Source organism: Chaetura pelagica, unplaced genomic scaffold (assembly GCF_000747805.2).
Source record: "Chaetura pelagica isolate M959 unplaced genomic scaffold, ChaPel_1.0 scaffold47, whole genome shotgun sequence".
NCBI lineage: Eukaryota > Metazoa > Chordata > Aves > Apodiformes > Apodidae > Chaetura > Chaetura pelagica.
Window position 1 is genome coordinate 496,950 of NW_009954140.1, and position 11,038 is coordinate 507,987.

At 43.8% G+C, this 11,038-nt stretch overlaps 1 protein-coding gene across 1 annotated transcript in view; it reads right to left on the reverse strand.

Moving 5' to 3' along the window:
* KIAA0195 (KIAA0195 ortholog) overlaps positions 1-5,235 on the reverse strand; it is a 38,622-nt gene extending 33,387 nt beyond the window's left edge. Inside the window, 1 exon segment of the mRNA XM_010002730.1 lies at positions 5,212-5,235. Within this exon segment, the coding sequence (XP_010001032.1) occupies positions 5,212-5,235 (24 nt within the window).
* Positions 5,236-11,038: the final 5,803 nt, after the last annotated feature.

Here is an 11,038-nt window from a genome sequence, read left to right on the forward strand (position 1 = left end):
TGCCATAACCTCTTTCCCCAAAACCTCAAAGCTCTTGATACACCATCACATCAGACAGGATGCAGGTTGGGGAGGGAGAGAGGGAAAGCCATTTTGAATTTAAATGGAGAGAAACTTACTTTGTGGCATTTGCCTTGGTGGGGGATCCAGAGATCAGACTGCTTGAAGATCATCTGGGCTAAATTCCTGTGCCACTTCCCCAGCAACTTGCACTGCTGCTGCCCTCCGAAAATGAGAGAGCAAAGAGGGAGAGAGAGCAAGACTGTGCAGAGCCCAGCGCTGCAGAGAGTGAGACAGAAGCAGCAGAGTGAAGCACCAGTCTGCTGATTAATTCAGCCTGTTTCCAGTCACGCTGCAGATCCAGCAAGGAGGCGGTGGATGGGGGTGGGGGATGAGCGATGGAAAGGCAGGGGGCAGAGGAAGGCAAAGAGAGAAGAAAGTTTGCTCAGGATAGCACCAGATGTCTGTAAGAATGGTCCATTCATCAGATAGAGCCAACACAGCCAGAATCCCTGGGTCCCTGCATATGCATGCACAGTAAGAGCTGATGCTGACAGACAGGGGTCTGTGGAAAAGCAGATGGCAAATTAGACAGGACAAAGTGCTATAAAATACACTACAGGGAAAGGAACACCTGAGCAGGCAAGGAAAAAGACTAGGCTGAGATGGAGAGACCCAGGAATACTAACTGCTCTACATAAATCTAAGTGAGCTTTCCAGATGACTTCACAGCTTTGACTTTTAGCTCAATTTAAAAATACAAGTATTTACTATTTAAACAATTTGAAATGGTTACAGGTTTTCTTCTCTTTTTTACAGAGAAAGCAGCAGAGGCCCCTCTTGGCATCTAATATCTGTACATCCACAATCTAAACCAAAAGGTGCACATAATTCTTTGTTGTTACGTGCCATACGTGGGGCTCCCTGTTTACTTACACCTGAGCAGTGGCACAGGGAAGGCACAGGATTAGTGTAGACAGAGAAGGGCAGGGTAGAACAACAGGTAATGGAATAAAAAGGCCTTTGGAAGTGAAGAAGGAATGAACCTTCTAATTCTCATCTTTTAGAGGAATGCTTCCTTCTCATCATTGGAGGGAAGCACCTTTATAAGTGGGTTTTTATATAGCTTCTACTTCAGTGCTGTCCTAATTCTGTCTGAGGCTTCCCAGTTCTGCAAAGCCATCACTAAATCAATTACTTTCATTCCACATAGAATGGAGTAAAGAACTGGCCCAGCCCAGAACCATGTCAATAGCTTCCCAAGGATTACAGGCAGTGTGTATAGATTGGAACAGACAGGCACTGGAAAGGCTTCCAGCCTCAGCACACCATGTAGCTTTGAAGACTATGTACAGGTGTCAGGATTCACCTGCCATTCCTAGCCAAGCTCTTAATTTCCTTTCCTTCCCTTTCCTGGGATTCAGATGCCCATATTCTGTGTTTAAAGCCAGAAGTGCAGATATTAAGAGGTGTCTGTATTTAGACACTCCTGAAGGAACTCATCACCACCTGTGTCAGCACCCAGTTGCACACCAGAATGCAATCTCACAAAGCCCTTAAAGCCAAAGTTGAAGGGAAGTAGACACTGCATTTTAATGTCACTTCAGGAGAAAGCAACGGAGAAAGAGGAATTACATCCTTCATCCTTCTGTAGGGCATTTTGTTACCTACACAACAATTTTAAGCCACAGAAAGGAACAACATGTCCTAATGGCACCATTTTTCCTTCTTTCCTTCCTCTTTTCCTGCTAAGAAACTACTCACCTACACAATTCAACACAAAGAAAAAAAGTAAGGAGAAAAAAGAAAGGATCAACGACAACAACATGGGGCTAGAAGGGGCAAACCTTCACACAACGTATCTGTATCAGCCCCTTCCTATCTTAGTCCCTGCTGAGCTGCTTCCCATGGCTCTGCACCTTCTGGAGATTCAAATGAATGTGAACCAACCAACATGCTGGTGACAGTGCAATACCAGGAATAACTCTTGAGCTTCATGCAGTTAAGAGGTCCCAACACAACATCCCAGCCCTGAAACTCCAACTTCGGTTGTGAAAAACACGTGGAAGTTGACCAAATTGTCTCTTGTTTACTGTTGAGAGACCTTGCTCTGAAGTGTTTTGTGCTGGGCAGTAATTTGTGCTATGAAGCTTCCTTCTGATAACAGCTGGTATCATAAATTGCATCTGGATATGCATTTGTGCATGAAATAACTGAATGAAAGAGCAGAAGCTGTAAACTTGAGATCTTAAGATAGAAGTGTTGGTTGAAATAAAAGGCTGAGTTTAAAGGCAGGGACTGAGACCCATGCAAAAGCTGCAGCAGTGGAAAAAGGATCAGGTTGTGAAAAGCCCTTGGAAGAAGAGCTGAGGTTTTAGAGAACAGCAGGGAATAGAAACGGAGATACAGTTGCTGGCAAGATGAGAAGCAGCAAAGGACTTGGGCTACTTTTCAGTCCAAGGCAGGACTGCAGCTCTGGTTAGGCATCCTGGAACAACATGGCTCAGGACCAACAGTGCTGTGGCTGCAGCAATGTGGAGTTCAGCACAGGCTCCCCAAATAATTTCTGGGTTCCAGCCAGGAGGGGCAGTGCTGTATCCAGGCTCCAACAATTACACTGGGATAACAGAGCTCAGTTGTTATTGGTAACTGTGCTATGGATGATGGCAGTAATTTTTAATAGAAGGTGCTCCTGCAAATACAGCCTAAGTCAAACTCAGGAGCCTAACACTGTCCTGTTGCAATCAATGCTGATGTCTGTCTGGGTATTTGCTGAGTGGGTCTTGGAGCAGAGATTCTGGCACCTTTCACAAGTCTTAAATTCACTTCAGAAACACACAGAAAATTAGAAAGTCAGGAGAAGAGGGTAGAGAAAAGGATATCAGCACATTTAATTTAAGAAGGTTTTGGCACTGCTCCTAAAGTACTCTGCCTTTCTCTGCAGTGTCTGGCTTCTGGCAAATATTGGTAGGCAGTCTAGCTTACACCTGACACACTCTGATCCTCAGCCATTTCTGAAAACAGAACTGTATTAGCTAACTGGAGCCAGAGGACAAGTCTCTCATCTTCTGAGTGACAGATGTCTGTGCTGCAGCAGAACTCTGAGCATGTCTTCTGTTCCAGGAGTGCTAACTCTTCATCACACACTTATATTAGAGAAAAGAGATTGCTTTTATCTAGATCTGGGACTGGTGTTTCCACCTGGGTTCATTTTATTTTTAGCATTTAAAAAAAAAATCCATCACATCAAATTTCCTACTGAGGTGACATAGCAGGTTAATTTGTTTCCTTATCAGCAAGTTCTTCACTTTGGAAAGGAAGATGGATTCCACCTTAAAGGGGATGAAAGAAGGATCTGCAGTATTGAATAAAAATAGGAGTGAACACCTTAACACCAAATGATATGCTGCTAACAAGAACAAAACTGTGGTCTTTCCTCAACATCATAAAATGCAGCAGTATGTATCAATTATATATTTTAATTCCCATTGAAAAGAGTGTGCTGATTTTTGCCTTCAATTTTAATCCCCATTCAGAAAGGAGAAAGAAAAAACTTCAGTAAATCAGGAGAGGAGACTATTAGTGATACCTTGCAGTCTCCTTGTGCAGGACACTATCCTCCTAGGCCTTTTAAAGGTCTGTTATAATACTGTCCCCTCTGCTGCCTGTCCAGCAATTTGATAGGCTCCTCCTGCATTCTACAGTGAAGAATGTCATGAGAGAAAGAGATGAACCAAAGGCAGTGACCTGCAGTGAAAGTGCCCACACTGTGTTCTGTGGCTGCAGCAATGCCAGTGCTGGTGCTCTCAGCCCCTGCACAGAACACACCCCAGCACAAAATGGTAATTGCATCATCTCTTGCCATGATCAGTACCAGATTAGGCCATGATGTCATTAACAAGAGAATAAATAGATAATTATCCTCACTGGAATGTTACCTCTGTAGTAATACAGCAATTTGATATTAAAAAAACCTAGTTCAAACAAGTCCTCTGAGCATAGCCATGGTAAGAGGTTCAGGCATGAGTAAAAACAGACCCTCCTGGTCTACAGAACCCAAACCCCAGCAAGTAAGAAGGCTAGTAGGCAAGTGCTAGAGCTAGTGTGAAAAACCGAGTACCTTTTAAGTCACTTACACTCTTCTACTAATCTTTTAGAGCAAGTCTGGGTCTAGGTGATCATCTCACAGGTACTTTGCACTAATGAACAAAACCACTTCTTGGTGCTGGAAGCCCTGTAACCAAAACAGCATGGAAGGGATGCATGGAGTGTATCAGAGACAGCAACCACCACCTGGCAGACAAGGCTTTCAGTGTGATGGAGAGAGGGATACCAAAAAGGAAAGTCAAGAATATTCATACCAGAGCCACCTGAGAGCCTGGCTTGTATAACATCCTCCACTGGTCTCAAACTGTCTGTCCCATTTCTGACTGGGAGCCAGAATAAGGACAAGTTAGCTTTTTTGAGTGAGAAATACACCTAAAACTCAGGTGGCTGCTGAAACCTGGCTAGGATGTGAGAGATGTGACTACTCAGTGATGTGATCAAAACAATTTTACTTTGGGAAAGCAGTAACCTCTGCCAAGTTAACAGTCTCCTGTTAGTCACAGCAGATGTCTTTTTAGCTTCTACAGCAGCTATTCATAAAGATCTCATCCTCTTCTTTTTCCTTTGAAGCTCAAATTATGGAAAGCCAGCAAGAGGCAGACTGCCCCTCCATACAATATCTAGACTTATCTGGCACTTCCTAAAACAGATCTAGAAATAATATCCTGCAGCATACCCTAGAAAGATATGCAACTGCCCAAGAAATACATACACTTATGATCAGAAACGTGGATTCAGATTATTTCATTACCTTATGTTATTTTAAAAACCTTCTCACTGAATTCAGCCTCTCAAATAAAACCAAGCTAAGCTTTCAAGGGCCCAAAGCCCTGCCTTAAATCCCCAAAAAGACACAGCATAAGTGACAGCAAATACCTGTGTTCCCTCAAGGTACCTCAGTCTTCCCAGTCTGCAAAGGACTTACCTACTGATAAAAGCATGTACATCTCTAGGAATGTCAAGGTGACAGAACTCTCAACTTTGGTATTACTCATGGACTATAACATCACAAAATAACATCAAATGGTGAGTCTTGACCCAAAATAAAGACAGTTAAAAGGATTCAATATTTAAGTTGGGCATGACCCTTTTCAGGAAACCTACCTGACACTTCTCCTTGAGGTCCATGGCTGTACAGTTCTGTAAGCATGTCCAGCAAAAGGGGACTGCTCCTCAGGGGAGAATGTCTCCTAGGTAGAGGTGAGCTTGGCTACACTTGCCACATCACCATCTGTGGAAGCAGAAGGGGAAGCAGTCAGTCTCCTCAATCATTCTGTTTAGGACAAGGAAATGGTGAAATTCACAAAATTCAAATCAAACAATTGGTCTTGGTCTTCAGGAGAACTGGGGAGCTGGAAGTGCTTCTGATAGTACATCAGCCCTCCTCTTATTCAGGACTGATCACATTAGCTTAAGTCCCTCCAAAAACTGGCAGCAGTAGATGAACCGAGTTCCCTCAGCTCAGAGTATTATTGCAGCCCTGACACACTTTTGGGCAAGCCTCCACAAAAAGCTGACAAAGCACTGGATTCCACCAGGTGTTGGAGCATGCTGTCACCCACGGCTATTTGTCTTGCTGTTCTTATCCACCAGGAGCTTTGTCCCATTAATCTCTAATGGAGCCTGAGGCAATGATTCTTCCATTTGCTGAACACATCCAGTCTTTGACAAACCTGTGCTGCTGGGCTGAGCACAGATCTGAACACCATTAAATAGGCCAGAAGTCATAAAAACTATTCCAGATTAGCAGGGATCTAGGATGTTTGTTTGTTTTGGTGGGTTTCGGGGTTTGTTTTTTCAGGTTGTGGGGGTTTTTTTCCTCTTGTTTTTTCTTTTTTTTTTTCCTTTTTAACAAACCTGGGGCTCTTAACAGAAATGAGGTAGGAAGCAGCTCGGAACTCATATCCTTCTTCTAGCCCATCTTCCCCTTGATCTCCCTTGGCACTGATCTGTTCTCCTTCCACACATGCAAAATGTCTTTTCTGGTTAAAAGAAAGGATTTGTGTACATTACTCCAGAAAATTATCTTTTATATAAACACAATGAGATATTGTAAGATTATGCCATGACTGATCTTGGGAAAGTCTTTCTGGTGGTTAGTAACTCTTGGTTCTATTTTTTAATATCCCTCATAAACTCATGGCTTGGACATATACTTCTTGTAAATCCAAACAAACAAGGAAGCAGCTAGATCTGCAAACTGATCCAAACCACCCACGCATTTCCTAGATACAACACGACTGGCTTTTGCCAGCTGGGATTTATGGTCTCTACCATATTGCCTTCTTCAAAGAAGAAAGATTCTGGAGATCTCCTCGTGTGGCATTCACACACAGCACTACTCTCCATGATGCTGCATCACTTCAAGGAAAACAAAAGGCATCCAAAGCTTACTGAGAAAGCCTCTGCTGCCCCACACTGAATGTCAGTATCTCCTCTCATGAAGGCAAGTCCTGCACCTGCATTTTGGGTTAGCAAAGAACTGTTGGCAGCACAGCAACCACCACCTGCAAGTGCCAATTTTTGGCTGCAGGTGGCTGGAATGAGCCATAGGTCTGGACTCTGCCCTACTTTTCTGTTCTGTGACCCTTGTCAATGTGTACACACCAAGGGAATGAAGCTATTTTCAGTCACCTCATATCCCTGCCAGGCCAATTAGCAATTGTAAAGAGAGGATCAGACAAAGTTACTGGGGCGAAGCTGACAATGAGGGCTGGGAATGGGAAGGAGGAAAACATAGCTGTGTGCTTGCACAGAGCAGCTTAGAGCCTCAGTATCTTGTCTTTGAGAGTGACTTCAAAATAAGAAAGGCAGGAGATCATTTTAAGGAGAAAATGGTCACTAACAAGAAAAAGGCAAAGAAATAAATCCATGATTGTACTTTTTACTCCCCTCCGACAGAAGATTTATTTGTAGATCTCCTGATGGATTTATGCACTGTGCTCTCACTTGTTCAAACAAACATTAAGTGCCTGAATTTCTCTCTGGATCTAGACTTCAAAAGCATAATTACCCATGACACAACTGGGTAACTTGGAAGCCCAAGTCACAAAAGCAGAACAAGAAAAAACACCCTAGACTGTCTGTGCTAATCCAATGAGCCTGTATCATTCTCATGGGTGGCTCTGGCTGCAGGGCAGGGCAGATGGGCAGGAGGCAGGATTTGCTGCAGTGCCAGAAGTGACAATCTGGTTTAGGCAGCAAAATGAAATGTGATCATGAATGCAAAACACGCCATTCCTTACAGTTCAAGGCAGATCATCTGCATGCTTAGGAACACCACCCTGAAGTCCTTCAGTGCTAGGAAGGACACCTAAGAGGAAATGGGGTCATGTTGTGCCAGGAGAGGTTCAAATTGGATATTAGGAAAAATTTCTTCACAGAAAGATTGGTGAGGCATTGGAACAGGCTGCCCAGGGAGGTTGTTGATGCCAGGAGGTGTTCAAGGCCAGTTTGGATGAGGCTTGTGCAGCCTGGTCTGGTGGGAGGTGTCCCTGCTTATAGCAGGGAGGGTGGAATCTGATGATCTTTAAGGTCCCTTCCAACATTAACCATTCTCTGATTCTATGATTACATACAGATCCTAGAAAATAACTAGCAAAACAGCAAGATCAGATAACTATACAACCTGTATATGCCTGGAAAGAAAAATGTGTTTCAGAAGCTGCAAGTCTTTAGGGAGAAAAATAAATCAACCTAATGAAACTATTTTCCCTAAAGTGTTCAATCACTGATGCTTTCATGTTATTTACTGAAAATTCCCCACATAGATTACTCTATGAAAATTATGGAGAGTCTGAACATTTCTTGCTGCCAGAAGTGAATTCCTCAAGAACAGGAGCTTGATCTGTCACCACGAATAGAAACACGGGGGAGCAGATAAAAACCGAAAAAGCAGCTGTCTTGGAGAAAATGGCTCAGATCAGAGCTGATTGTTTTGATCCCACAGAACCACACAGCCTTCCCACTCCTGAGCAGCAGATGCCTGCCTGATAATTAGCAACACCAGGACATTTGCTGATATATGGGCTTCCAAAGGTGCACCAAGTGCTAGAGTCAATTGCTTTGAGACCCATTGGGGAACCTGGCAGCCACATTTCTTGGCCTCAGTATCTGCTTGTGAAAAAACTTGTCAAGATTTGGGCCAGCTAAACATTGTCTGCCTCAACAACTCTGCATTATAGGTAGGAATTTCAATATCTACTTCAGAGATAAATTGTGAACTTAATTTATTTGTAAAGTAAGTGAGATCTTCTAAATTAGTGTGTGTATGTGTTAAGTATTATCAACTCAGTAGAGGTCAAGTATTTGCATGGCTCTGAAGAATCTGGAGTGTTCTAAGGAGCCCTCCAGCTTCTGTGGAGCGATGAGACATCATCTGCTTTGTGGCACAAGGCCTTAAATGACAGCTAAAATATTTTACAGCAAGTGTGTGGAAAAATTCACTGCAAAAGTGACAGCTATCATGCAATATTGTGATACTGGTTATTATGGTAACCAGGATTTTGTAATTACCTCCATTAAAAAAATTAACAAAATTCTGAAATGCTAGAAAACTACCAAAAGGCAGCAGGCCAAAATAAAATTAAGCTTGAGCTGTATTTATATGACCTTCTATTTGCTGATGTACTCTGACTCACAGATAAAAGTGCAGCTTTTTCTCTTCAGTTTATAAATAAGGGGGTGTTACATGCATAGTTGTTTATAGTAAATCTAGGTAAAACCACTCCTACACCAGTGCTTGCCATATGGAGAGATTTAGTAAGTGTCATGGCGATGGGAAGATGTTTCTGGGAGTTCCCCAAAGCAGGCCTGGCACCTGAGGCCATCAACAATATCAGGCTCACACATCCCCCCAAGAGCAAAGCAGAGCCCTTACACAGAAAAGGTGCTGATCAGATCAGTGAATTGTCTATTTTACTTTCTCACAACAAGCTCCATGAAAGTTTTATGATGAACACTTGTATGATTAACTATGTCTAGAAATAGGGCAGTGAGCTGACTCACTCTACTGTGAAAGGAAAACAGAGGGGCTCTCTGCAGCTCCTTAAGAACTTATCTCCACTGTCTTCTCAAGAGTGTTCTGGACAGAATCCAAAGTATCCTATTTAGTGCACGAATGGTCCTGTACATTATCAAGGACGTTAATCCAACCAACCCAAAGCAACCCCTGTTCCCTGTAGCACAATGCTGACTAAGCCCTAGGAGACCTCTTTTTTGGCCAACCCAACCCTTTTGGCCAATTCCCTATGGCCTCTGGCCTTTCACCTGGCCAGCCCCACCCAGCTACAGGGGTATATAAACCCCCATAACCCACCCCTTTCCCCAGGTTTGTGTTTCCTCCTGAAGAAGCTTGGTCTGTGCTGTGTTTGCTGTGGCTTTTAGCAGCTAGCTTGGGTAGGACTCTTAACAGAAGCAAAGGTGGCCTCAAAGATACAGAGACTTAAAACAGTAGAGCTGTAATATGAGATTAGAGGAAGGAGGTTTGTTTTCTTGATTCCACCTGCAGTAGTAATATTGTTTTTCAACCTAGGCTAAAAGCAGTAATATCTTAATCTTCTCATCAGATAAAAAAATGTTGGTAATGTTTTTATTTAAAAGGTTGTGGGTTAACAAGAATATTATGTAAAGTGTTTTGATGTGCTTGAGTAAAAGACAAGAAAGGAATATAAAGCACTATAAAAGGCATCTTGCCTAAAAACAGCATAGTGTAGCTATGTATTATATGAGTGGCTGTATTAAGCAGGCTTCTTAGAAAGTGAATCTAGCTTGCTTGGCTAGATTATTTAAATTTTGCTATATTTGAGCAACTCCTACAGTGTAATGCAGTAGAACAGCTGCTCAGTAAGTTTGTTTACTCAGAAACTTGCCTTTCTAAGAAACCTGAAGTGTTTCACAGAGATCAAGCTCTACTGTAACATTGCATCTCATCATGTATGAACTGTCTGTTCAACAAGGAACTTTATTATATGATTTATGGGGGAAATAATAGCATTTTGGACAAGCAGGCCACAGCAGCTTTCTTTTCTCAGAAAATGTGAAAAATATGTGCTGCTTGGTAGCTGCCTTGGGGAGATGGATGGGTGCTTAGGCTCACCTGCTGCTATCCTGCTAACTTAAGACCAGTAAGACGAACTTAAATATCTGTGGCACAAACTGTCCTGTGAAAACTCAGTGAGTCTTAAATGGTTAACTAAAACCCTATCTGCTCCTCTCTGGGGGTTTTCTCTTTCTTTCCAGCTGCCTTTTGGGTAGACAGTATCACCTAAGACAAACTTCTGGAGCTTTACGTGATGGGATTGTTAAGTGGGATTTTTTAGGCCTTTTCTTATCAGTAATGGCCTGTGTTATCCTGACAGGGGAAAGCTCCCAAACAACGGACAAACAGGGGTAATGTGATCCAAGAACTACATGGCTCGCAGCTTTTGAAAATAAAACAAGTGGGTGTCTGAGGTAAAATGAAGTGTGCTGCGAACTTCTGACGGACTACGAGCAGCAGGAGTGAAGCAGCATCAAACAACCGGCTGGGTCGAGGCAGCAGCTGAAGCTTGTAAGGGACCCAGGCAAACTTCCTGAGGGATTTTTAAGTCCAGAATTTGGGATCGCCTTGTGCGGAGAACGAAACCGCAGCAGCACCGAGCCCCGTCCCCGGAGCCCCCTGCGCTGGGGGGGCTCGGCCTTGGGCCCCCGCGGGGCTGCCCTGAGGCGGGGTCTGTCCCGCAGCCCCCGGCACGTGCACGGACGCCTTTTTGGGGTGTTTTGTTGTGTTTTGGTTTTTTTTTTCCTTCTCTCTCCTCAGCCGCTAGGTAACGCTCCGGCGCCAGGGGAGGGTGTCTGAGGGAACGGCGCTGCGCGGGAGCCCCGGCCCGAGGGACGGGAGGGCAGCGCGGCGGGATCGCCCCCCCCCGGCTCTGCCTCGGGCCTCCCCCCC